The sequence below is a fragment of the Bombina bombina genome, chromosome 5, assembly GCF_027579735.1.
Source record: "Bombina bombina isolate aBomBom1 chromosome 5, aBomBom1.pri, whole genome shotgun sequence".
In the NCBI taxonomy this organism is placed as follows: Eukaryota; Metazoa; Chordata; class Amphibia; order Anura; family Bombinatoridae; genus Bombina; species Bombina bombina.
Window position 1 is genome coordinate 813154929 of NC_069503.1, and position 26919 is coordinate 813181847.

At 39.2% G+C, this 26919-nt stretch overlaps 2 protein-coding genes across 3 annotated transcripts in view; both read left to right on the forward strand.

The window, feature by feature from the left end:
• Positions 1-26919, forward strand: part of RALBP1 (ralA binding protein 1) — a 216249-nt gene that overhangs the window by 149062 nt on the left and 40268 nt on the right. For both annotated transcript variants that reach the window (XM_053714919.1, XM_053714920.1), the window contains exon 9: positions 18856-18979. In XM_053714919.1, the coding sequence (XP_053570894.1) occupies positions 18856-18979 (124 nt within the window). The remainder of the gene's footprint in view (positions 1-18855; positions 18980-26919) is intronic.
• The window catches only part of LOC128660858 (lamina-associated polypeptide 2, isoforms alpha/zeta-like), a 114741-nt gene that overhangs the window by 58825 nt on the left and 28997 nt on the right, over positions 1-26919 (forward strand). The gene's annotated exons all lie outside the window — the stretch shown is intronic.

A 26919-nucleotide genomic window follows, 5' to 3' on the forward strand; every position in this document is an offset into this window, starting at 1 on the left:
CTTTAAATGTGCTAATGCTTTTGTAGGTGATGCAATAAGCTCCAAGAATTTGTGTCTTTCAGTTGCCATACGTGCTTTATGGTTTAAATATTAGTCTGCTGATGCAGCTTCTAAGAATACTTTCCATTTCTTTTCAAGGTAATAGACGCTAAGCAGTCCAAAAGTTCCACCCCCACTTCTAAGTCAGCATGAAGGTGCAACCCCCTGTCCACTATCTCTGGTAGGAGGATGCATGCTTTCACTCAGTTTCATATCCTTGGGCTCTGAAAATTGTTTCTCTGGGGTATCTGATAGGCTTCAAATCAAAGCTTCCCAGAGTCCGATTTTTCCTTTCAAATGTACAATAGAACACGGTGAAAGCTCAGGCTTTTCTGGAATCTATAGGGATTATAGTCCCATTTCCTCTATCAGAACAGGGGAAGGGTTTTTTTATTCAAATGTCTTCATAGTTCCCAAGAAAGAGGGTAATTTTTGATCGGTTCTAAATTTGAAAATCTTGAACAACTTTGTCCGGATTCCATCTTTTTAAATGGAAATGATCATTAAAATCCTTCCTTTTATTCGTCTAGGTCATTTTATGTCGACCATAGACTTAAAGGATGCTTACCTGCATATTCAAGTTTATTTGGATTACTTCCCATTTCTAAGGTTTGCCCTTTTGAACAAACGTGATCAGTTTGTGGCCCTTCCATTTGGTCTAGCAATTGCATCGAGAATCTTTACAAAAATTCTAGGTGTCTTGGTCTCATTCATAAGATCTCAGGGGATTTCAGTATTTTCCCTATTTAGACGATATTTTGTTTTAATCTCCATCTATACTTTAAGCAGAATCTCTCATGTCAACCTACTGTTGTCATTTCTTCAGCTTCATGGTTGGAAAATAAATTTGCCAAAGAGTTCTTTGATTGCTCCGACAAATGTAACTTTTCTGTGATTTCAAATAGATTCAGTTTCCATGAGACTGTCTTTAAAAAAGATAATGCCAAAATTGTTTGTCTGATTCTTCAGGCTCAGCAGTTTCCCTCAGTATCTTCCTGTATGGAATTAATAGGTTTATTAGTGGCAGCATTAGATGCAGTGCCTTATGCCCTGCTGCATATGAGACCTCTTCAGTTTTGCATGCTGAATCAGTGGAACAGGAATTTATTCCAGTTTTCACAAATATTTTCTCTGAGTTCACTAGCTATGCAGTCTCTCTCATGATGGTTAATCCCCAGCACATTTCTCAGGGAGAAAGCTTTGCTCATCCTCTATGGACTGTTATTTTGACAGATACAAGTCTGTCCAGCTGGGGCGCAGTATGGGGTTCTTGCCTTGCTCAGGGAGTTTGGGCATCTTAGGAGGCAATGTTGTCCATAAATATTTTGGAGCAATTCATGTCTTTTCTCTTTTGGCCCCCTTATAGGATAGAATCCTTTCTTCAGTTTCAGTCAGACAATGTCACAGCTGTGGCATATATCAATTACCAGAGGGAAACCAGAAGTTCCCTGGCAATGAAGGAAGTTCAGCAAAAATTCTGGATTGGGTAGAGATCCACCATAGTTGTATATCTGCAGTTCATGTTCCAGAAGAATGTGAGTTTTTGGGGAATGCCAGGCTGAGCAACAAGCTTCTTCAGTATTTTTTCAGGTTTATAGATCTAAGGGCTCTGGAGACAGATTCTCTGAAGATGCCTTGGTAATTTCAGCTGGCTTATTTGTTTCCTCCTCCGGTATTGTTCCCAGTGTAATAATCAAGATCAGGCTAGAGAATGCATCAGTTTTCTTTTTAATTCCATGATGAGTCCACGGATCATCTTTAATTACTAATGGGATATTCACCTCCTGGTCAGCAGGAGGCGGCAAAGAGCACCACAACAAAGCTGTTAAATAGCTCTTCCCTCCCACTCATCATTCTCTTTGCCTACGTTAGTGCTAGGAAGTGGTAAAGTGAGGTGTTAGAAAAGATTCTTCAATCAAGAGTTTATTATTTTTAAAGTAGTACAAGATTGTGCTGCTTTGTTCTAGGGTTTCGCAGTAGTCCATATCAGTCTCTTCAGTAGGACATTGGTGGCTTTAGAGCAGTGGGAACTGGTGGGACATAATTCTCACTGCGCCTCCCATATGTTGATGCTGCCCTAAACCCTGAAAACCTGAGGGATATTTACTCAGGATTTTTTTCTTTTTCACAGGTCTATGGGAGGGAAAGGACCTCTTAAACCTGCTGAGCTGCCTTGCTGTCTGGCAGACATACAAGGTAAGTGCTACTTTATTATTCTGGGGAGACACTCAGAGAAAAAGGGAGCACTTCATTACTATACATCACACAATACAAGGGCTCATAGGATATGCTCTTTATTGTTGGGACACGTAAACTCTGAGTCTGAGGGAACCGAACAGCATTAAAGCAGGCACTGGGTCAGGGAGGGATAGATTTTTAAGGCTCTGGTGGTGTTAATAACTCGGCGTTTTTTCTAAGAGCAAAATACCGACCGAGAGAGTAAGTTACTGTTAGCAACGCCCACGATGGGCGGTTCTTCTGAATTGCGTGCCTTTTCACTGCACTTCTGTGTAAAGATAACAACGGACCAGACATTTTCAGTAGCTGCCTAGAAGCGCATGGTGCTTGCTATACATGCGTTTCTAGGACCGGATAGTAGCAGTGACATTCCCCTGGCGAATCCCGATCGTTACCAAGAGAGATAAGAGGTTGTCAGGTCTTAAGGTCAGGTAGGCACCTCAGCAAGGCTGCTGAGGTGTAGGGATGTCATTATTTATTTTTTGCTAGTCTTTTAAGTACGTTTTACATACGCAGTAAAAAAATTACATTTTACAATTTTAAAGGCACAGTAACGTTTTTTGCATTTAAAATTTTTTGCAACAAAATTTAAGTTTTTAATTCATAATTGTGTTATTGTGAATCAGAATGGACCAAGGGGCCTTGCAAGATGTCACTTGCTCCTTGTGTTTTGATGCTAATTTGGAACCACCAATCCCTTTCTGTTCCTCATGTATTGAGAGGACTTTAAATTATAGGGAAAAGATTTTTTCTGAGCCAACTTTTTCTAAAGCGGATATTTTCCATGAGTCTGACGAGGTTCAATATATGCCACATCTGTCTCCTCAAGCGTCCCAAATTTTACCGCCCTTACAAGCAGTGCCCTGTGCTTCCTCTATAGCTCCCGCTGGAGTTACTTTAAAGTGAATGTAAATTTTACAATTACTCAAGGCTCCTAATACTTCTATTACACATCCTTATTCAAACCGCCAAACTTTTTTTTTAAAAAATATAAATCATTTTTAATTTATTTTAAATTCTAACTTCGCTCCGTTTTCAGGTCGAACTCCTCCCATCCGGCACTTCTGTGTTTTTCAGAGTGTGACGTATAGAGCAGTCCCACCCGCTCTATACGTATCTCTAAAGCGCGCACCCGTGGAGCCCTTACTATGCGCATACCTTAAAAACCTTGGTACTTTATCTGCGCATGCGTTTACTAACCAAAATACGTTCTTAGCCAGAATTTGTATATGAGTCTAATAGAGCATGCGTGTCTCGTGGACGCGCATCCCTTCTGAAGCTGGGTATTATATGCTAACGAATGTTCAGAAGAAGCGCATGATGTTGCATAAAAGGGGTTGAACACCACGGGGTGGAAAACCGGATTGGCAATCGCTGTTGTCAATTATTGGCAAAAAGAGAGACAACATGGCGGGCGGAGGAATCGCGTGTCAGAAAATTAGATAAAAAGGTATATTTTTGGATTTTGCAGTTACACAAAAAAAAACAATGAATTAAAGTCCCCCTAATTTGTAGAGATTGCTAATATGGTGATAAGCAATACTGTTGAGTTTACATTCACTTTAAGAGACGTCGCTTCTCTCATGTCTTCTACAATCTCTGATGCGTTGTCTGCTTTTCCAATGTTGCAGGGAAAGCGTAAGAGGAAAATCAGATCAGTAAGCGAGGTTTCTGACACAGTTGTTGCTATTTTAGATGCCTTCTCCCAGAAGCCTGAGCAGGAGGATAGTAGTAGTAGTAGTAGCATCTGAAGGTGAAATTTCAGATTCTGACAGTGTAATTTCTCTTGATGATACTGAAGTTGCATCCTTCAGGTTTAAGCTAGAACACCTCCGTCTGTTACTTATGGAGGTTTTAGCTACATTGGACGACAGCGACTCCGCGGTCATCGTTAATCCTAAGAAATCCAGTAAGCTAAACAAATATTTTGAGGTACCTTTCTTGAGAGGTTTTTCCAAAAGTACCAGACCGAGCTTCTGAGATCATTGCTAAGGAGTGGGAGAGACCAGGTATCCCTTTTTCTCCATCTCCTATATTTAAAAAGATGTTTCCCTTAGCCGACTCGGTCAAGGAGGCTTGGCAAACAGTCCCCAAGGTGGAAGTACCTGTTTCCACCCTAGCTAAGAGAACTACTATTCCCATAGAGGATAGTTGTGCTTTCAAAGATCCTATGGACAAAAAATTAGAGGGGTTACTCAAAAAAATGTTTGTACACCAGGGCTTACAATGGCAGCCAGCTGTGTACATTGCTACCGTCACTAGTGCGGCAGCATATTGGTTTGATGCGTTGTCTGATGCTATTAGGACAGACACTCCCCTGGATGAGATCCAGGATAGGATAAAAGCTCTTAAATTGGCTAATTCCTTTATTACGGATGCTTCCCTTCAAGTTATCAAACTGGGAGCAAAGATTTCAGGTTTCTCTGTTCTAGCTCGCAGAGCCTTATGGTTAAAACCTTGTTCTGCGGATGTATCCTCTAAGTCCAAGCTTTTAGCGATTTCCTTACAAGGGGAAGACCTTGTTTGGACCGGGCTTGACGGAGATAATCTCTGATATTACGGGAGGTAAAGGTCATCTTCTCCCTCAGGATAAGAGAAAAAAACAGAAGGGACAACAATCCAAGAGCCTGCTCCGCCTCCAAGCAGGAGCAGGCTAAACCTTCATGGAGACCCAATCAGTCTTGGAATAAGGGAAAACAATCCAAGAAGCCTGCTATTGAGTCAAAGACTGCATGAAGGGCCTGCCCCCGATTCGGGACCGGATCTTGTAGGGGGCAGACTTTCCTTTTTCATTCAGGCTTGGGTTCGAGATGTTCAGGATCCCTGAGCAGTAGACATAGTGTCCCGGGGATACAAACTAGAGTTCAAAGGTTTTCCTCCCAGAGGCAGGTTTCTGCTTTCAAGATTATCTGTAGACCAGACAAAAAGAGAGGCGTTCTTACGCTGTGTAAGAGACCTCTCCGACCTGGGAGTGATAGTTCCTGTTCCGATACAGGAACAGGGTCTGGGATTTTATTCCAATCTGTTCGGGGTTCCCAAAAAAGAGGGAACCTTCAGGCCAATTTTAGATCTCAAGAGTCTAAACAAGTTCCTCAGAGTACCGTCCTTCAAGATGGAAACTATTTGTTCCATTCTCCCTTTGATCCAAGAGGGTTAATTTATGACAACAGTGGATTTAAAGGACACGTACCTGCATGTTCCCAATCACAAGAATCATCACGAGTTTCTAAGGTTTGCCTTTCTGGACAAACCATTACCGGTTCGTGGCTCTTCCCTTCACAAAGATTCTGGGATCACTGTTGGCGGTGCTTCGGTTAAGGGGCATTGCAGTGGCGCCCTATCTGGATGACATCCTAGTACAGGCGCCATCATTAGAACAAGCAAGATCCCACACGGACATGGTGTTATCCTTCCTGCGATCTAACGGGTGGAAGGTAAATTTGGGAAAGAGTTCCTTAGTTCCAAATACAAGGGTAACTTTCTTGGGAACTATAATATATTCCCTATCAATGAAGATTTTTCTGACAGAAGTCGGGAAATCAAAGATTATCGATACTTGTCGAGTCCTTCAGTCCACTCCTCGGCCATCAGTGGCTCAGTGCATGGAGGTAATTGGGCTGATGGTGGCGGCAATGGACATCATCCCGTTTGTTCGGTTCCACCTCAGATCTCTGCAGTTAAGCATGCTCGGGCAATGGAACAGAGATTATGCGGATTTGTCTCCTCAAATACTACTGGTGCAGGAGACAAGGGATTCTCTTCACTGGTGGTTATCTCTGGATCATCTCTCCCAGGGAACCTGCTTTCGCAGACCTTCTTGGGTGATTGCGACAACAGACACCAGTCTTCTAGGGTGGAGAGCAGTCTGGGGCTCCCTAAAGGCTCAGGGAGTTTGGAATCGATCAGAGTCGGTTCTTTGTATAAACATTCTAGAGCTGAGCGTGATCTTCAGTGCTCTTCTGGCCTGGCCTCAGTTAGCCTCGTTCCAGTTTATCAGGTTCCAGTCGGACAACATAACTTCAGTGGCTTACATCAATCATCAGGGAGGAACTTAGGAGTTCCTTAGCGATGACAGAGGTAACCAAGATAATTCAGTGGGCGGAGGCCCATTCATGTTGCCTGTTGGCGATTCACATCCCAGGGATGGACAACTGGGAGGCGGACTTCCTGAGCAGGCAGACCTTTCATCCGGAGGAGTGGGAACTCCATTCGGAAGTGTTCTCCAGCCTGATTGTCAGCCGGAATTAGATTTCATGGCATCTCGACAGAATGCCAAGCTCCCGAGATACAGGTCGAGGTCCAGGGACCCCCAGGCAGAACTGATAGATGCTCTGGCAGTTGCTTGGACCTTCAGTGAGCATACCTATTTCCTCCGTTTGCTCTTCTTCCTCGGGTCATTGCTCGAATCAAGCAGGAGAGGGCATCAGTGATCCTCATTGCACCGGCTTGGCCTTGCAGGATTTGGTATGCAGATCTGGTGGACATGTCATCTCTGCCACCTTGGAGACTTCCGTTGAGGAAGGACCTTCTGATTCAAGGGCCCTTCATCCAAATCTAGTTTCTCTGAAGCTGACTGCTTGGAGATTGAATGCTTAATTTTATCCAAGCAGGGCTTTTCTGACTCTGTCATAGAGACCATGATTCAGGCTCGTAAGCCTGTAACTAGAAAGATTTACCATAAGATATGGCGTAAATATCTCTATTGGTGCGAATCCAAGGGCTACTCATGGAGTAGAGTGAAGAATCCTAGAATTTTGTCCTTTCTCCAAGAAAGTTTGGAGAAGGGTTTATCCAAAAGTTCCCTAAAGGGTCAAATCTCTGCCTTATCTATTTTGTTACACAAACGTCTGGCAGATGTCCCAGATGTACAATCATTTTGTCAGGCTTTGGTCAGGATCAGGCCTGTGTTCAAACCAGTTACTTCTCCATGGAGTCTGAATTTAGTTCTCAAAGTTCTTCAAGGGGCTCTGTTTGAACCTATGCATTCCTTAGATATTAAGTTATCTTGGAAAGTTTCATTTCTTCTGCTCGTAGAGTGTCAGAGCTCTCGGCATTGCAGTATGAGTCTCCTTACCTTATTTTCCATTCAGATAAGGTAGTTTTACATTCTAAATTATGATTCTTCCTAAGGTTGTTTCTGATCGGAACATTAATAAGGAGATTGTTGTTCCTTCCTTGTGTCCTGATCCTTCTATGAAGGAACGTCTTCTGCACAATTTGGACGTTGTCCGTGCTTTAAAGTTTTACCTGCAGACGACCAAGGACTCACGAGGGCTGTTGCTTCCTCATGGGCATTAAAAAATGAAGCTTCTGTGCAACAGATTTGCAAGGCTGCAACTTGGTCTTCTCTTCACACTTTTTCAAAGTTCTACAAATTTGACACTTTTGCCTTGGCTGAGGCCGCTTTTGGGAGAAAGGTTCTTCAAGCAGTGGTTGGTGCCTTCCGTTTAGATTCCCTGTCTTGTCCCTCCCATATCATCTGTGTACTCTAGCTTGGGTATTGAATCCCATTAGTAATTAAAGATGATCCGTGGACTCATCGTATCATTTAAAAGAAAAGAAAATGTATGCTTACCTGATAAATTTATTTCTTTTTTGTAGAGTTGCAACAACTAATTGATAATAATCGATTATGAAAATAGTTGTCAATGAATCTCATAATCGATTAGTTGGGTTGCAATTGGTTGGTCTGTCTATGGCACCAGCTGCTTCACTCCAATGAGCTCCTGCACAGGGAATTGTGTTTTATGGTTATGCCCTTAGCCTAAAAGACGTCTATAGACGCTTTGACCTAGATTTGGAGTTTGGCGTTAGCCGTGAAAACCAGCGTTAGAGGCTCCTAACCATGGTTTTAGGCTACCGCCGGGATTTGGAGTCACTCAAAATAGGGTCTAACGCTCACTTTTCAGCCGCGACTTTTCCATACCGCAGATCCCCTTACGTAAATTGAGTATCCTATCTTTTCAATGGGATCTTTCTAACTCCGGTATTTCGAGTCGTTTCTGAAGTGAGCGTTAGACATCTAACGACAAAACTCCAGCCGCAGGAAAAAAGTCAGTAGTTAAGAGCTTTCTGGGCTAACGCCGGTTTCTAAAGCTCTTAACTACTGTACTCTAAAGTACACTAACACCCATAAACTACCTATGTACCCCTAAACCGAGGTCCCCCCACATCGCCGACACTCAAATAAATTTTTTTAACCCCTTATCTGCCGACCGCCACCTACGTTATCTTTATGTACCCCTAATCTGCTCCCCCTAACACCGCCGACCCCTGTATTATATTTATTAACCCCTAATCTGCCCCCCTCAACGTCGCCTCCATCTGCCTACACATATTAACCCCTAATCTGCCGACCGCAAAGCGCCGCCAACAAAAGTTATCCTTATGTAACCCCTAATCTGCTGCCCCTAACACCGCCGACCCCTATATTATATTTATTAACCCCTAATCTGCCCCCCACAACGTCTCCTCCACCTGCCTACACTTATTAACCCCTAATCTGCCGAGCCGGACCTGAGGCGCTACTATAATAAAGTTATTAACCCCTAATCCGCATCACTAACCCTATAATAAATAGTATTAACCCCTAATCTGCCCTCCCTACATCGCCGACACCTAACTTCAATTATTAACCCCTAATCTGCCGACCGGAGCTCACCGCTACTCTAATAAATGTATTAACCCCTAAAGCTAAGTCTAACACTAACACCCCCCTAAGTTAAATATAATTTACATCTAACGAAATTAATTAACTCTTATTAAATAAATTATTCCTATTTAAAGATAAATACTTACCTGTAAAATAAATCCTAATATAGCTACAATATAAATTATAATTATATTGTAGCTATTTTAGGATTAATATTTATTTTACAGGCAACTTTGTAATTATTTTAACCAGGTACAATAGCTATTAAATAGTTAAGAACTATTTAATAGCTAAAATAGTTAAAATAATTACAAAATTACCTGTAAAATAAAATCTCTAACCTAAGTTACAATAAACCTAACACTACCTATCAATAAATTAATTAAATAAACTACCTACAATTACCTACAATTAACCTAACACTACACTATCAATACATTAATTAAATACAATTCCTACAAATAAATACAATTAAATAACTAGCTAAAGTACAAAAAATAAGAAAAGAACTAAGTTATCAAAAAATAAAAAAATATTTACAAACATAAGAAAAATATTACAACAATTTTAAACTAAATTACACCTACTCTAAGCCCTCCTATAAAACAACAAAGACCCCCAAAATAAAAAAATGCCCTACCCTATTTTAAATTACAAAAGTTTAAAAGCTCTTTTACCTTACCAGGCCGCTGAACAGGGCCCTTTGCGGGCGATGCCCCAAGAAGTTCAGCTCTTTTGCCTGTAGAAAAAAAACATACAATACCCCCCCCAACATTACAACCCACCACCCACATACCCCTAATCTAACCCAAAACCCCCTTAAATAAACCTAACTCTAAGCCCCTGAAGATCTTCCTACCTTGTCCTTCACCTCACCGGGTATCACCGATCGGAGCATCCCTGGCTCCGATATTCTTCATCCAACCCAAGCGGGGGCTAGACATCACTGAAGAAGTCCAGAAGGAGGGTCCAAAGTCTTCATCCTATCCGGGAAGAAGAGGCGATCCGGACCGGCAACCATCTTGATCCAAGCGGCATCTTCTATCTTCATCCGATGACGACCGGCTCCATCCTGAAGACCTCCACGCGGACCCATCTTCTTCCGGCGATGTCCAACTGAAGAATGACGGTTCCTTTAAGGGACGTCATCCAAGATGGCGTCCCTCGAAATCCGATTGGCTGATAGGATCCCTCAGAATCAAGTTCAATCCGATTGGCTGATCCAATCAGCCAATCAGATTGAGCTCGCATTCTATTGGCTGATCGGAACAGCCAATAGAATGCGAGCTCAATCTGATTGGATCAGCCAATCGGATTGAACTTGATTCTGAGGGATCCAATCAGCAATTCAGATTGAGCTCGCATTCTATTGGCTGATCGGAACAGCCAATAGAATGCGAGCTCAATCTGATTGGATCAGCCAATCGGATTGAACTTGATTCTGATTGGCTGATTCCATCAGCCAATCAGAATATTCCTACCTTAATTCCGATTGGCTGATAGAATCCTATCAGCCAATCGGATTTCGAGGGACGCCATCTTGGATGACGTCCCTTAAAGGAACCGTCATTCTTCAGTTGGACGTCGCCGGAAGAAGATAGGTCCGCGTGGAGGTCTTCAGGATGGAGCCGGTCGTCATCGGATGAAGATAGAAGATGCCGCTTGGATCAAGATGGTTGCCGGTCCGGATCGCCTCTTCTTCCCGGATAGGATGAAGACTTTGGACCCTCTTCTGGACTTCTTCAGTGGATGTCTAGCCCCCGCTTGGGTTGGATGAAGATATCGGAGCCAGGACCGATCGGTGATACCCGGTGAGGTGAAGACAAGGTAGGAAGATCTTCAGGGGCTTAGTGTTAGGTTTATTTAAGGGGGGTTTGGGTTAGATTAGGGGTATGTGGGTGGTGGGTTGTAATGTTGGGGGGGGGGGTATGTATGTTTTTTTTTTACAGGCAAAAGAGCTGAACTTCTTGGGGCATGCCCCGCAAAGGGCCCTGTTCAGGGCTGGTAAGGTAAAAGAGCTTTTAACTTTAGTAATTTAGAATAGGGTAGGGCATTTTTTTATTTTGGGGGGCTTTGTTGTTTTATTAGGGGGCTTAGAGTAGGTGTAATTAGTTTAAAATTGTTGTTAATATTTTTCTTATGTTTGTAAATATTTTTTTATTTTTTGTAACTTAGTTCTTTTTTATTTTTTGTACTTTAGCTAGTTTATTTAATTTGGTATTTATTTGTAGGAATTGTATTTAATTAATTTATTGATAGTGTAGTGTTAGGTTAATTGTAGGTAATTGTAGGTAGTTTATTTAATTAATTTATTGATAGTGTAGTGTTAGGTTTAATTGTAACTTAGGTTAGTATTTATTTTACAGGTAATTTGTAATTTATTGTTTTAACTATTTTAGCTATTGTACCTGGTTAAAATAATTATCAATAATTGCCTGTAAAATAATATTAATACCTAAAATAGAGCTAAGCAATATAATTATAATTTATATTGTAGCTATATTAGGATTTATTTTACAGGTAAGTATTTAGTCTTTAAATCGGAATAATTTATTTAATAAGAGTTAATTAATTTCGTTAGATGTAAATTATATTTAACTTAGGGGGGTGTTAGTGTTTAGACTTAGCTTTAGGGGTTAATACATTGATTAGAATAGCGGTGAGCTCTCGGTCGGCAGATTAGGGGTTAATAAGTGTAGGCAGGTGGAGGCGACGTTGTGGGGGCAGATTAGGGGTTAATAAATATAATATAGGGGTCGGCGATGTTAGGGCAGCAGATTAGGGGTACATAGGGATAATGTAAGTAGCGGCGGTTTACGGAGCGGAAGATTAGGGGTTAATAATAATATGCAGGGGTCAGCGATAGCTGGAGCGGCAGATTAGGGGTTAATAAGTGTAAGGCTAGGGGTGTTTAGACTCGGGGTACATGTTAGGGTGTTAGGTGCAGACGTAGAAGTGTTTCCCCATAGCAAACAATGGGGCTGCTTTAAGAGCTGAACGCGGCTTTTTTTGCAGGTGTTAGGTTTTTTTTCAGCTCAAACAGCCCCATTGTTTCCTATGGGGGAATCGTGCACGAGCACGTTTTTGAGGCTGGCCGCTTGCGTAAGCAACTCTGGTATCGAGAGTTGAAGCTGCGTTAAAAATGCTCTACGCTCCTTTTTTGGAGCCTAACGCAGCCATTTTGTGGACTCTCAATACCAGAGTTATTTTTATGGTGCGGCCAGAAAAAAGCCGGCGTTAGTTTTTCGGGTCGTTACCGACAAAACTCCAAATCTAGCGGTTTGTTTCAACTTTTTCAGGACAGTGTAAGTTTGCAACTACTCTTGGCTTATGAGCAACCCAGAAATAAAATAGGAGTCATCATTTGGATGGTTTATATTAAATCAGGTGATTTGTAACTAGGTGCTTTGCATGACAGTGCCGAGCTTGTTATTTACACCTAGCATTAGATTGATGGGAATTATTTGTATTGATGTGCACTATTATCTATTTGCACAATTTGCGGATTGCTTGCTATTGATTATATGTACTGTATAGATTTATGTGTAAGGCTTAATTCTAATATGTACCAAATTCAACTTCTATAAGTATGAATCTATTATTTTAAGAGCAGATATTTTCCCCCTAACCTTATAGCTGGTTATTTACCATTGTATATATAAAATATTCAAGATCATTTTTTATGTTAGAATGAAGTCCAGGCTTACTTTAAGAGACCCTTGCATTGGTGGAGCTTACAAAGATAAATATCCCACCTTGGTGAAATTGTCAAAACCCTACTTATGCATCTCAGGCACCTCAACACCATCTGAGCACCTCTTCTCTGTTGCAGGCAACATTGCTTGCAAAAAGAGAGCCAGCCACAGCCAGGAGCACGTGGTCATGTTGATATTTTTACATTTCAATGCAAAGTTTCTGAAAGAGTGAACAGAATGTTATAAACAGTGTTAGTCTACCTCTATCTAATTCTACGTCTTTTGAAACAGTTTGTGGTTTGGTTTTGCTTAATTATAAAAATTGATTCTGCTGCTTAAAAAATTGGACAAAGGTTGTGTTAATGTAAAGTTTTAGTCTGAAGTTTATATTTGTAACATTCAGTATGTTGATTGTAATTTTAAATATAGGGGAACATTTTTTTATTTATTTTTATCCGATTAGTCGATTAATCGAAAAAATAATTGATCAATTATGAAAATAATAGTTAGTTGCAGCCCTACTTTTTTGACACTATGAGTCCACCGCCCGCCCTGTTCTTGAAAGACAGGTTATTGGTTATTATAAACTTCAGACACACCTGCACCTTGGTTTTTCCTTTCTATCCTTAACTTCGGTCGAATGACTGGAGTGGGAGGGAAGGGAGGAGCTATTTAACAGCTTTGCTGTGGTGCTCTTTGCCGCCTCATGCTGACCAGGAGGTGAATATCCCATTAGTAATTAAAGATGATCCATGGACTCATCGTGTCAAAAAAGAAATAAATTTATCAGGTAAGCATACATTTTCTTTTTCTCATAGCTCCAAAGTGGCTTCAAAGAGTTTGGTTTGCAGATCTGGTTCAGATATCCAGTTGCCAGCCTTGGTCTCTTCCTTTAAGAAGTGATTTTCTGTTTCAAAGTCTTTTTTTTTTTTTTTTTATCCAGATTTTAAATCTCTAAGCTTGGAAATTGAACGGATAGTTTTTCATCAGAGAAATTTCTCTGAGTCTGTTGATAATACTCTTGTTCAGGCTAGGAAACCTATTTCCAGAAAGATCCATTACACGGGTTGGAAAGCTTTTATTTTTGTGGTGTTCTGATTATAATTATTCTTGACATTTCTTATAAGATTCCAAGAATTCTTGAGTTTCTTCAGGATGATTTAGAGGAAGGTCTCTCTGTCAGTTCCTGGCCAGTTTTAGGCCATCTCTGTTTTTTTCCATAGAAAATTTTGATTGTCTTGCAGAGTTTTGTTCAGGCATTATCTAGAATAAAGTCTGTGATTAAACCTATTTCTCTTCCTTGGAATCTTAATTTGGTTCTAGAGGTGTTTACTATGTCCTCCTTTTCAACCTGTGTATAAGGGGGATGTTAAGCTTATTTTCTTGGAAAGCTTTGTTCCTTTTGGCTATTTCCTCTGCTAGAAGAGTGTCTGAATTGTCTGCTCTTTCTTGTGGTTCCTTCTCTTTTTGTACTGATCCAAATAATTTTTTAGAGAAACTTCTTCATAATTTAGATGTTGTTAAGGCTTTGAAATATTATCTTGAGGTTACTTAAGATTTCAGACATCTTCTTTTGCCCTGGCCTCTTGGATTAAGCAATTAATCCATATGGCTTATGTAGAAGCAGGTAAGACTCCTCCTAAGCGAATCGTGACTCATTCTACTCGTTCTGTAGCCACTTCCTGGGCATTCAAGATTGAGGCTTCTGTGGAACAAATTTGAAACGACTCCAAGGTGAGTGACAGCAAAAGCAAGTTTATTACCAAATTTTACACAGGAGGTAAAATTTGGTAATAAACTTGCTTTTGCTGTCACTCACCTTGGAGTCGTTTGTATGCTGTTGGAGCCCTGAGTGTAGCTCCTGAGTGAACCTGCATGTCCCTGACCGCTGTTGTGCTGGACTAACTTTGCTTGAACAAATTTGAAAGGCAGCTACTTGGTCATACTTGTGTACATTTACTAAATTCTACTATTTCAATGTTTTTTGCTTCTTATGAAGCTGGTTTTGGTAGGAAAGTATTTCAGGGATTTGTTTCTGTCTAGGACTGTTTTTGGGTGTTATTTTTTATGGTTTAAAATGTTTAATCCCTCCCTATTTTTTTCCTATAATTGTGGCCTCTGCCGCAGCTTGTGTATTAGTTCCCAGGAGTAATGGATCATGGACTCTTATCACCTATATGAAAAAAAGCATAATTTATATCTTATGCGATAAATTCTTTTCTTTCATGGTGTTAAGAGTCCATGAGACCCCAACCTGATTTTTTTGTATTATTTTTGGCACATCCTCCCCCCCCCTCCCCCCCATTTTCTCTAATTATTTTGCTCTATTTCATTCTCACCTCTGTCAGCTTGGCTATACGTCAGACTGATTACCATAGAGGTGGAAGGGTTTATATAAAACTCTGAGGTTTGTGAATCTTTGCCTCTTCCTAGGGGCAGGAAAGGAAATTCCAAGAATTGTGGATCGTGAACTCTTATCACCATGAAAGAAAGGTTTTTGTAAGTTAAGATATAAATTGTTTTTTCCATCAGACGACTGCATGCTATGCAAACTTCCCAGATATGGATCGATGTTTAGGGATCCCCCAGCTGATAGATGCTCTTGCAGTACCTTGGCCTTATCAGCTAGTTTATCTGTTTCCTACAATTGTTCTCTTGCCAAGGGTAATTGCAAGGATCAAACAGGAGCAAATCTCAGCAATCTTATTGGCTCCAACTTGGCCTTATAGGACATTCCTCCTTGACAACATCCTCATCTTCTTATTCACAACACATTGCAATATCTACATGACCGTTTGATATCACCAAAGACTGTTATTTTGGACATTGCTTCAGGTGTTATTTACATTGACTCTTAGTCCTGTTTTCTTCCTAAAGTTGTTTTTTAGAGAAGATTAATCAGGAGATTGTGGTACCTTCTTTTTGTACTAATCCTTATTTTTCTAAGAAAAGGTTACATAATCTGGACGTGGTTAGAGCTTTGAAATTCTACTTGCAGTGTACGAAGTCTAGTTTATTCGTTCTGTTTTCAGGCAAGCGTAAGGGTCAGAAGGCATCTGCGGTTGTTTTGTTAAAGGAAACGGGGAATGCGCTCCAGATAGCTATCTGTCTCCAAAAATGTGTGAATAAATTTCCATTAAGTTCAAAGATACTATATGAAATATTTAATATACTCTATATAAACAAAAATAATATAAATGCAGTGCGTATACATATAAATCAGATGCCGGCATCTACTGTATATAAGAATACATATTAAAACATGGTAATGTGTACACAATAAAAAATGCCAATAAGCATAATAACGAGATAAAATAATATCTAAAATGCTGGATAAAGGATAATTTGTTAGCGTGTCTTAGTTTCGTGAGTATAAGACTCTATTCGACACGTTCACAAGAAACTAAAACAGGTCTGTAGAGTTACAGACTGAATGACATTAAATGAGGATCCAGCGTTTTCATAGAATGTCTAGTGGGTGGTGACAGTACCTTTAACCCACGTTTGTGAACGCTTGTTTTCTGAACTCGTAGTCTGTTTCAGTGTAGAAAACTTCCCAGTCACGTGACCTATGTTCCTCTACTCCAATTGGTTGGTTAGTTTGTTTGTTGAAACAACACAAAACTTCATACAAGTAGTTATTGATGTAACGGTTGCAATTATTGTAGTCAAATGGATCTTGTTACACTGTTGTTCCTATTAGACTTTTTTATTGCTGATGATCCAAAAGAAGGTTAGTTAGAGCGCTACAACAGGGTTTAGAAGCCAGATTCACTCGTAGTTTGCACAAAGTGCTGGATTAACCTGTTCTGCTCTGTTAGCCTTCTGTGAATGAAGAGAAATAATGTCACAATTTGGAAATTTAATAGGAGTGTGTCTCAGATCAGAAAGTAAGAGCGCCACAACAGGTTAAGGTTATTAAGCACATAAACACTCGTTATAATCACAAAGTGTTTGTTGCCCCCGTTCAGATCTTTATGTCTGATACTTTAGTTAGTTAGTTAGTTAGTACTAGTGAGCAAATCTACGCATTTCAGCAGTTAACCCTGCCTTTACCAGGAGAAGTCTGAACTGCACAATGGGTCCTCTCTATTATATGGACTATTTTCAATATTATTTACTAAAATCTATGCAAAAATTATACGTATTCTTTTAATTTTTGCCGCAGCTATCTTACATGTCATGAATTATAAATAATAATGGTATTTTGTGAATCTGCTGGGCCTGCTGAAAAAAACTATGTAATTTGTGTTGGTCACTCACTGAAATTTGACTTACAATAGGGTCAAAAAGGCTCAACATTGGTTCAAAAAAAGGTTTATAAGCAAAAGGGTTAAAGCTTTGGTGTAGTGCGTCTTTTCCTCCTTCTGGTGGCCAGGTGATACATTCACACAATTAAGGAATCGTGGACTTTCACCAACTTGAAAGAATGGAATTTATCAAGTAAGAAAAAATTGTTTTTCCAAGTTGCCATTAAATGTTTTTTTCTTTCTTGAGTTTATTTGAACCTGGTTAAAAAGACTGGCAGGATTCTGAATATATAGAAATAGTCTGTCTTTTTACCAGTCAGGAAAAGGGGACAGGCTTTTGCCTCTAATTTTGGCCTGTGTTTGACTTAAAAAGGCTGAACAGGCTTGTGAAGGTTCCTCATTTCACTTCAGTAGCTTATCAGGGCCATTGAACCTGGCCAGTTTATAAACACAATAGCTCTGAAGGATGCTTTCCTTCACAGTTCCTCCAACCACCTCCACTGCTGCTATGTTTTACTTGGCTGCTGACAGCACCATTATCTTTTATGGGAGAAGGTGCTACTACATCTGTGTGTCTGCCGAGCTTCCCAGAGCAGACATCTCAAGCATGCACATTTGCTTCCCTCGACCAATACACTGTAGCAGTAGCTGTGTGCTAAATATGCAAAAGTTTTAAAAACTGTTTTGAAATCAGCATTGCAAGAACATTTGTTGGCAATTTTATTTAGACCATTATACTTGCACAAAAACTGTATTGTGGTAATAAAGCAAATTTAGAAATAGGTCATTTTATTTTTCCTGGATAATTTAGTTTATTTGCCATGAAAGTGTTTTATCAGAAATGCATTCTTTATTTTTGTGTAAATTTTGCAGAAAAAAATAGTCCATATGTACAATATAGTTTGTCATCAAATGCTATTATTTACATGTAAAATAGTGCTATGAAGAAGGTAACAAGCACATGCAGACTAGACGGGAAAAAGGAGTGGGAACAGCCATCTTGGGTGCTGCTGCTGCTTGCTGCAAAAATCGTTTTAGAAACCGGGGAGCCAGCTAAGGCTTAAATGGGGCAAAATATATAGTAGGCTTGAATTGATATTTATCAAAGGAATATCTTGCAATCATAAGTTTTACACGTACATATGATTTATTAGGGAAGCATGATGAATATACATCATATAACATCCAATGTTTAACCTCTCTGCTACCGGGAATATCAGAGAAAACTTGCCCAAAATATTTTTAGCATTTTTGCTATGACTCCATTATAATTAAACAAAATTGAGCCTTGTTTTGGTATTTTTCATGCAACCATGATGTTCTTTGTTAAGAATTAGCAAACATGCATGGCTTTTCCATTGCTTTTTGGTAATTAGAAGACCACTAATTGCAACTGCACGCCACTCTTCTGAAATTCTGGCAGTGAAGGTGTTAATCAGCTTGTAAATTTAATATTTGCTCTAGTGTAGAGATTGCCCTCCAACCTGACACTTCCCACCCCCTGATTCCTACCTGATCCCTCCCAAACATCGCTTTCCCCCCACACTCCTCACCACCAGTTTAGGGGTTTTTTGCTTGTTTTTATTAAATGCACTCCCCCCCCCCCCCCCCCAACAGCTCTCTAACCCTCCTCCAACCACTAATGGTAACCATCTTAGGTACTGGCAGCTGACTGCAAGTACTCAGTTTATGTGGGGTTTTTTTTTGTTTTTGTTTTCTTTTCTGTAGTGTTGTCCCCCCACCCAATCCTCATATAGGGACCCCCACATTATTTCCCCTTTTTGTGTAGTGTAGGAACCTATCCCTACCTTCAACAAATATTTGCCTTAGTGTAGGCTTTTTTTCCCTGCCTTTGAGCACTAATCTTGGCGATAGCCTATAACTAAGGAGATTAGATAAACATTTATCTCAGTTTATGCTTCTCTTTTTACTGTAACCAGTAGTTTTAGTTTCCATGTATAACTTGTACCAAATATTGCAGCCGCCAGCAGCATGGCCGAAGTGAAACTGAAGAATATTCCTCTGAAAGTGAGAGTGAAAGTGAAGATGAAGAGGAACTTCAGATTATTTTAGAAGATTTGCAAAGGCAGAATGAAGAATTGGAGGTGAGTTGATTTGCAATGTAACCTTGTTTTATCTCATTCTCTTGTAGATTCATATTCTGTTTAGGTGGGTTTTGCAATAAAAATGATCTCCCAGAGAAAGGAATGATGGTACAGCTTATAACACAATGATCATAGGACCCATTTAATAAGATAAACCGCCCTCCCCACATTGAAATATAGTGGTGCACACGTTCAATCGTTTGTCTAATCCAAATGTTTATATAAATTAATTATAATAGTCTCCACATTTAAATGCCCATTAAGAATAGCATAATCAACAAATACATAATAAAAAGACAATGCAAAAGCACTTGGTCTGAATTACTCATTTCTTTCATGTAATTGGCAAGAGTCCATGAGCTAGTGATGTATGGGATATACATTCCTACCAGGAGGGGCAAAGTTTCCCAAACCTCAAAATGCCTATAAATACACCCCTCACCACACCCACAATTCAGTTTTACAAACTTTGCCTCCCATGGAGGTGGTGAAGTAAGTTTGTGCTAGATTTCTACGTTGATATGCGCTTCGCAGCAGGCTGAAGCCCGGTTTTCCTCTCAGAGTGCAGTGAATGTCAGAGGGATATGAAGAGAGTATTGCCTATTTTGAGTACCATGGTCTTCCTCTAGGGGATCTATTTCATAGGTTCTCTGTTATCGGTTGTAGAGCTTTCTTCTCCTACCTCCCTTTTCAGATCGATGATATACTCTTATATATCATTACCTCTACTGATTCTCGTTTCAGTACTGGTTTGGCTATCTACTTTATGTAGATGAGTGTCTTTGGGTAAGTAAGTCTTATTTTATTTATGACACTCTCAGCTATGGTTTGGCACTTTATATGTAAAGTTCTAAATATATGTTTTATACTTATATTTGCCATGATTCAGGTCAATCAGTTTATTTTCCTTCTTTCAGACTGTCAGTTTAATTTTTTGGGAAAATGCATATGAATGAAATATTTTTCTTACCTAAAATTTTCAATTGACTTTTTTCCTTTAAATTGCGGGCTGTTAGGCTCGCGGGTGCAAAAAATGCTAGAATTTATTGCGTCATTTTTGACGCAATACTTTTTTGGCGCAAGATTGACGTTTGTCTGACGTCAATGACGTCATTTCCGTCGTAGTTGACGCCAGAAGTTTTCACGTAGTTGCGTAATTTTTGTCTCTCGTGTTCATTACAGACGTTTTTGGCACCAAAAAATATGTGGGCGTCATACTTGGCACCAGTTTTTTTACATTATTTAAGTCTCACTTTTTAGTTGCTTCTGGTTTCTAGAGGCTTGTTCTGTTTGCTTTTTTTCCCATTCCTGAAACTGTAATTTAAGGAATTTTATAATTTAGCTTTATATGTTGTTTTTCTATTACATATTGCAAGATATTCCAAAAACTGTTCCTGTATCAGAAAATACTGGTGGATTCCTGATGACTTATATCACTCCTACCAAAGCTAAGTTCATTTATTTTAATGTTATGAATTTTATCTTTAGCTATGGTTTGTAATAAGTTATCATGATAAACTTTTACATGCAGAGTCCATTAGTATTTATGCATTATCTATTGCTATTCTTTTTACATCTAATGTACAAGATATACCTAGGAATCTATGAGAATGTTTTCCTGATTCTATTCTAAAGGCTTTGTCTGACATCCCGCCTTCTAATAAAATTTATAGGTCTTTTTTAAACTTCTCATTTAGTTGATTAATTTTTAAATGACCAACAACATACTGAATTATCCTTCTCTGATGATTTGTTTTCTCATTTAGAATATACTTAATCAGATATTTGACACTAACAAATCTACTTTATTTTTAAATAGAGTACATTTGTTGTTGAAAAGGTGTTGATTATATTGGATATTGAGGAGTCTAGTTCTTTTGATTTAAGACTAGCTAACATTTAAATTCTGCTCATTAATCTCCTGTGGTTTCTTCAGAGGCTTTTTTTTTCCCAGTTCATGATACTAGGGAATGGAATAGACCTGGGACTTCTTTTATTCCTTCTTTAAGGTTTTTAAATTGTATCCTTTGCCAGCAGTTAGTTTAAAGTTTTGAGGAAGATCCCCAAAGTTAATGGGGCTATCTCTACTCTTGCTAAACATTCTACTATTCCTATAGAAAATAGTATTTATTTTTTTCCTTCAGATGGGAAACTTGTTTCTTATTTAAGGAAAATTATTTTATTTCTGGTCCTTTTCTTAGGCCTGCAATTTATTTGGCTGATGTTGCAAATGCTTCAACTTTCTGGGTATCGGGTTATGATTTGTTTTAGCATTGTTAAGTTGATCAACATGCTAATAATTTCATTTGTGTCGTCATTTTTTTGATATTTTCACAATTGAGGTTTAATCTATGTCTTTAGCTACTTTTAGCTAGAAGAACTTTGTGACTTAATCTTGGAATGCTAATTTGATTTCTAAAATTCATATTTCTTTTTTTCCAAGGTAATCAATTATTTGGTTCACAATTGGATTCAATTTTTTCCAACTGTTACTCTGGGGAAGGGAGTTTTTTGTTGCTTCAAGATTGAGTTCTAAGAGTAAATCTTAAGCTTATATTAGTTTGTTCTTAATAAGGAACGGAATCCTAATTCTTCCCCAAGTAACATGTTTATAATTGGAAGCTTTCTTCAACATGGAATGAAGTTAAGCTATTTAAAACATCAAAGTCAGCCCCCCAAATTTGCATGTAGGTGCGTTTTTTTATTCCAGCTTAGCTGGTAAGGGGCAGGTTTTGACTTTTTTAAATTAGTTTGGTTCAATTCGGTCAAAACTTCTTAGATTGGGGTACTGAATAGAATTCAGAGTAATACCGCCTGTTTGAAGTTTTTTTCTCTCTAGCATATTCCAGCTATTCCAGTAAAGGCTCACACTTTTATGAAGTATGTTTCAGACCTGTATGTGTTGGGTACTTGTGAGGCGCGGTCAGTTACCCGTTGGGGTCTCAAGGCGCTGCTCAGACCTGGAGTTATCTGGGGTATTCATACCAGTTCCATTTCAGAAACAGGGTTTGCGGTTTTGTTCAAAACTATTCATTGTCCCAAAGATAGAAAATCTTTTTGATTTGTCATATAAGAGTTCCTTCTTTCAGAATGGTGTTTTATATGGTCTATTCTGCCTTTTTGGTCAGTAAGGGCATTATTTGTTTAAAATAGATGCATATCTTCTTCTGTTTTCATTCAGATTATTTTTATTTTCTGAGATTCTCTTTCTTTGACAAGCATTACCAATTTGTTGCTTTTCCTTCTGGTCTAGCAACAGTTCTGAGAATCTTTTCAAGGTTCTCAGTGTTTCCTTATTTGGACGATTTCGTGGTACTGGCTCAGTCTTTTTGTTCTGCAGAATTTTATACTATTCAACTTTTGTTGTTTCTTCTTAGACATGGTTGGAGGATCTTTTTATCAAAAGATCCTTGGTTGCTCAGACAAGGGTCACCTTTTTTAGGTTTCCAGATAGATTGTGTCAATGTCTTTGTCTCTAACAGACAGGAGATAATTATATTTGGTTCAGTTTGTCGGAACCTTCAGTCTCTATTGTTTCCTTCAGTAGCTATATGCATGGAAGTTTTAGGTCTCATGGCTGCAGCATTGGATTCAATTACCTTTGCTCATTTTCATATGAAACCTTTCCAGTTTTTTATGCTAAATAATGGTGCAGGGATTCTAGGATATCATTTTTAATATCTTTGAATTCCAATGCTAAACTATCATTGACTTGGTGGTTAGATCACCATCATATAGTTCTACAGATCTCTTCGATTCATCCAACCTGGACCTTGATCACTACAGATGCGAGTCTTTTAGGTTGGGAGGCTGTCTGGGGATCTCTGTCAGCACAAGGGGTTTGGAAATCTCAGGAGGCGAGATAACCATTCAATATTTTGGAACTCCGTGCATTCTCAGAGTTTGTCAGTTTTGGCTTCTTTTTGCTGTCAATCAAGCTTTACATCAGAGAGAATGGTCTCTTTACCCAGCTGTGTTTTTTCAAATTGTTCTGTTGTGAGGGTTTCCAGTAATAGTTCTGATGGCATCTCATCTAAACAAGAAAACTTCCCAGGTACCTATTCAGGTCCGGGGATCCTCAGGCGGAAACAGTGTATGCATTGACACTTCCTTGGAGTTATCAATCTGCCTATATTTTTGCTCCTTCTGGTTCTTCTTTTTAAGAGTGATTTTTTCAAAATCATCATGGAAAAATCGTTTGTGCTGCTGGTGGCTCCAGCATGGCCGCTCAGGTTTTGGTATATGGTTCTTGTTCGGATGTCCCGTTGCCAACCTTGGTCACTTCCATTTAGGCAAGACCTTGTATCTTAATATTTGTTTTTTTCCGTCAGGAAATCAAATTATTAAATTTGATGGTATGGAAATTAAAACGCTTAGTGCTTAGTCATAGAGGTTTCTCTGACTCAGTGATTAATACTATGTTGCAGGTTCGTAAATCTGTGTCTAGAAAGATTTATTATCGAGTTTGGAAGACTTACATCTTATGATGCTCTTCTCATTATTTCTCTTGGCATTCTTTTAGAATTCCTAGGATTTTATAGTTTCTTCATAAGGTTTTGTCTGCAAGTTCCTTGAAAGGACAAATCTCTGCTCTTTCTGTGCTGTTTCACAGAAAAAATTGCTAATCTTTCTGATATTCATTGTTTTGTTCAGGCATTGGGTTGTATCAAGCCTGTCATTAAGCCAATTTCTCCTCCTTGGAGTCTTAATTTTGTTCTGAGGGCTTAACAGGCTCTTCCGTTTGAGCATATGCATTCTTTGGACATTGAATTACTTTCATGGAAAGTATTGTTCCTTTTGGCCATCTCTTCTGCTAGAAGAGTTTTTGAATTATCTGCTCTTTCTTGTGAGTCTCCTTTTCTGATTTTTCATCAGGATAAGGTGGTTTTGCTGTCTTTATTTAAATTTTTACCTCAAGTTGTGAATTCTAACAACATTAATAGAGGAATTATTGTTCCTTCCTTGTGTCCTAAATCCTAAGAATTCTTTGGAAAGATCCTTACATTCTTTGGATGTGGTCAGAATTTTGAAATATTATGTTGAAGCTGCTAAGATTTCAGAAAGACTTCTAGTCTATTTGTTATCTTTTCTGGTTTTAGGAAAGGTCAGAAGGCTTCTGCCATTTCTTTGGCGTCTTGGTTAAAGCTTTTGATTCATCATGCTTATGTGGAGTCGGGTAAATCCCCGCCTCAAAGGATTACGGCTCCTTTCTGTTGATCAGATTTGCAAAGCAGCAACTTGGTCTTCTTTGCATACTTTTACTAAATTCTACCATTTAGATGTTTTTTCTTCTTCAGAAGCAGTTTTTGGTAGAAAAGTACTTCAGGCAGCTGTTTCAGTCTGATTCTTCTGCTTATAATTTCAGTTTTTTTCATTATAAAGATTAAAACTTTTGATTTGGGTTGTGGATTGTTTTTTCAGCGGAATTGGCTGTCTTTATTTTATCCCTCCCTCTCTAGTGACTCTTGCGTGGAGTTCCACATCTTGGGTATTTGCTATCCCATACGTCACTAGCTCATGGACTCTTGCCAATTACATGAAAGAAAACATAATTTTATGTAAGAACTTACCTGATAAATCTATTTCTTTCTGGATATGGTGAGTCCACGGCCCCGCCCTTTATTTCAAGACAGTTATTTTTTCTCCAACATTGGTGTGTCCGGTCCACGGCGTCATCCTTACTTGTGGGAAATATCTCTTCCCCAACAGGAAATGGCAAAGAGCCCAGCAAAAGCTGTCCATATAGTCCCTCCTAGGCTCCGCCCACCCCAGTCATTCTCTTTGCCGTTGCACAGGCAACATCTCCACGGAGATGGTTAAGAGTATGTGGTGTTTAGTTGTAGTTTTTTTATTCTACTATCAAGAGTTTATTTTAAAATAGTGCTGGTATGTACTATTTACTCTGAAACAGAAAAAGATGAAGAGTTCTGTTTGTGAGAGGAAGATGATTTTAGCAGCAGTAACTAAAATCGTTGCTGTTTCCACATAGGACTGTTGAGATGAAGTAACTTCAGTTGGGGGAAACAGTTAGCAGACTTTTCTGCTTAAGGTATGACTAGCCATATTTCTAACAAGACTGTGTAATGCTGGAAGGCTGTCATTTCCCCTCATGGGGACCGGTAAGCCATTTTCTTAGTCTCAAACAGAATAAAGGGCTTAATATGGGCTATAAAACTGGTAGACACTTTTATGGGCATTTTATACATCTTTATGTTGAAATTCACACTAATAAACTTTGGGGAACGTTTTTTAACGTCAGGCACTGGGTTAGACACCTTTCCAGTCAGGAAGGGCCTTCCCTGTTGTAGGCTGAGCCTCATTTTCGCGCCATTACTGCGCAGTTACTTTTGAGAGCAAGACATGCAGATGCATGTGTGTGGATCTGAAAGTAGTTGAAAAGGTTCCTAGAAGGCTTCATTTGGTATCGTATTCCCCCCTGGGTTTGGTAAAGTCGCAGCAAAGGCTGTAGCTGGGACTGTAGAGGGGTTAAAACTATAACCGGCTCCGGTTTCTTCATTTTAAGGGTTAAAGCTCTGACATTTGGGGTGCAATACTTTGAATGCTTTAAGACACTGTGGTGAAAATTTGGTAAATTTTGAACAATTCCTTCATAGTTTTTCACATATTCAGTAATAAAGTGTGCCCTGTTTAAAATTTAAAGAGACAGTAACGTTTTTGTTTTAAAACGGTTTTTGTACTTTATTGACAAGTTTAAGCCTGTTTAACATGTCTGTGCCTTCAGATAAGCTATGTTCTATATGTATGAAAGCCAATGTGTCTCCCCCTTCAAAATTGTGTGATAATTGTGCCATAGCGTCCAAACAAAGTAAGGAGAGTACTGCCACAGATAGTAAAGTTGCCCAAGATGATTCATCAGATGAAGGGAGTAGACATAGTTCTACATCATCTCCTTCTGTGTCTATGCCAGTTTTGCCCACGCAGGAGGCCCCTAATACTTCTAGCGCGCCAATGCTTATTACTATGCAACAATTGACGGCAGTAATGGATAACTCCATAGCAAATATTTTATCCAAAATGCCTGCATATCAGAGAAAGCGCGATTGCTCTGTTTTAAACACTGTAGAGCAGGAGGGCGCTGATGATAATTGCTCTGTCATACCCTCACACCAATCTGAAGGGGCCATGAGGGAGGTTTTGTCAGATGGGGAAATTTCAGATTCAGGTAGAATTTCTTCTGTTAAGTGTGATCAGTCCACGGGTCATCATTACTTCTGGGATATTACTCCTCCCCAACAGGAAGTGCAAGAGGATTCACCCAGCAGAGCTGCATATAGCTCCTCCCCTCTACGTCACTCCCAGTCATTCTCTTGCACCCAACGACTAGATAGGATGTGTGAGAGGACTATGGTGATTATACTTAGTTTTATATCTTCAATCAAAAGTTTGTTATTTTAAAATAGCACCGGAGTGTGTTATTACCTCTCTGGCAGAGTTTGAAGAAGAATCTACCAGAGTTTTTGCTATGATTTTAGCCGGAGTAGTTAAGATCATATTGCTGTTTCTCCGGCCATCTGAGGAGAGGTAAACTTCAGATCAGGGGACAGCGGGCAGATGAATCTGCATAGAGGTATGTAGCAGCTTTTATTTTCTGACAATGGAATTGATGAGAAAATCCTGCCATACCGATATAATGTCATGTATGTATACTTTACACTTCAGTATTCTGGGGAATGGTACTTCACTAGAATTACACTGTAAGAATTACATAAAGCTGTTTAATAACTAGAAATTATGTTTAACGTTTTTGCTGGAATGTAAAATCGTTTTCATTTGCTGAGGTACTGAGTGAATAAATGTTTGGGCACTATTTTTCCACTTGGCAGTTGCTTAATCTTTTTTCTGACAGTTTCTGTTCTCTCTCACTGCTGTGTGTGAGGGGGAGGGGGCCGTTTTTTGGCGCTTTTGCTACGCATCAAATA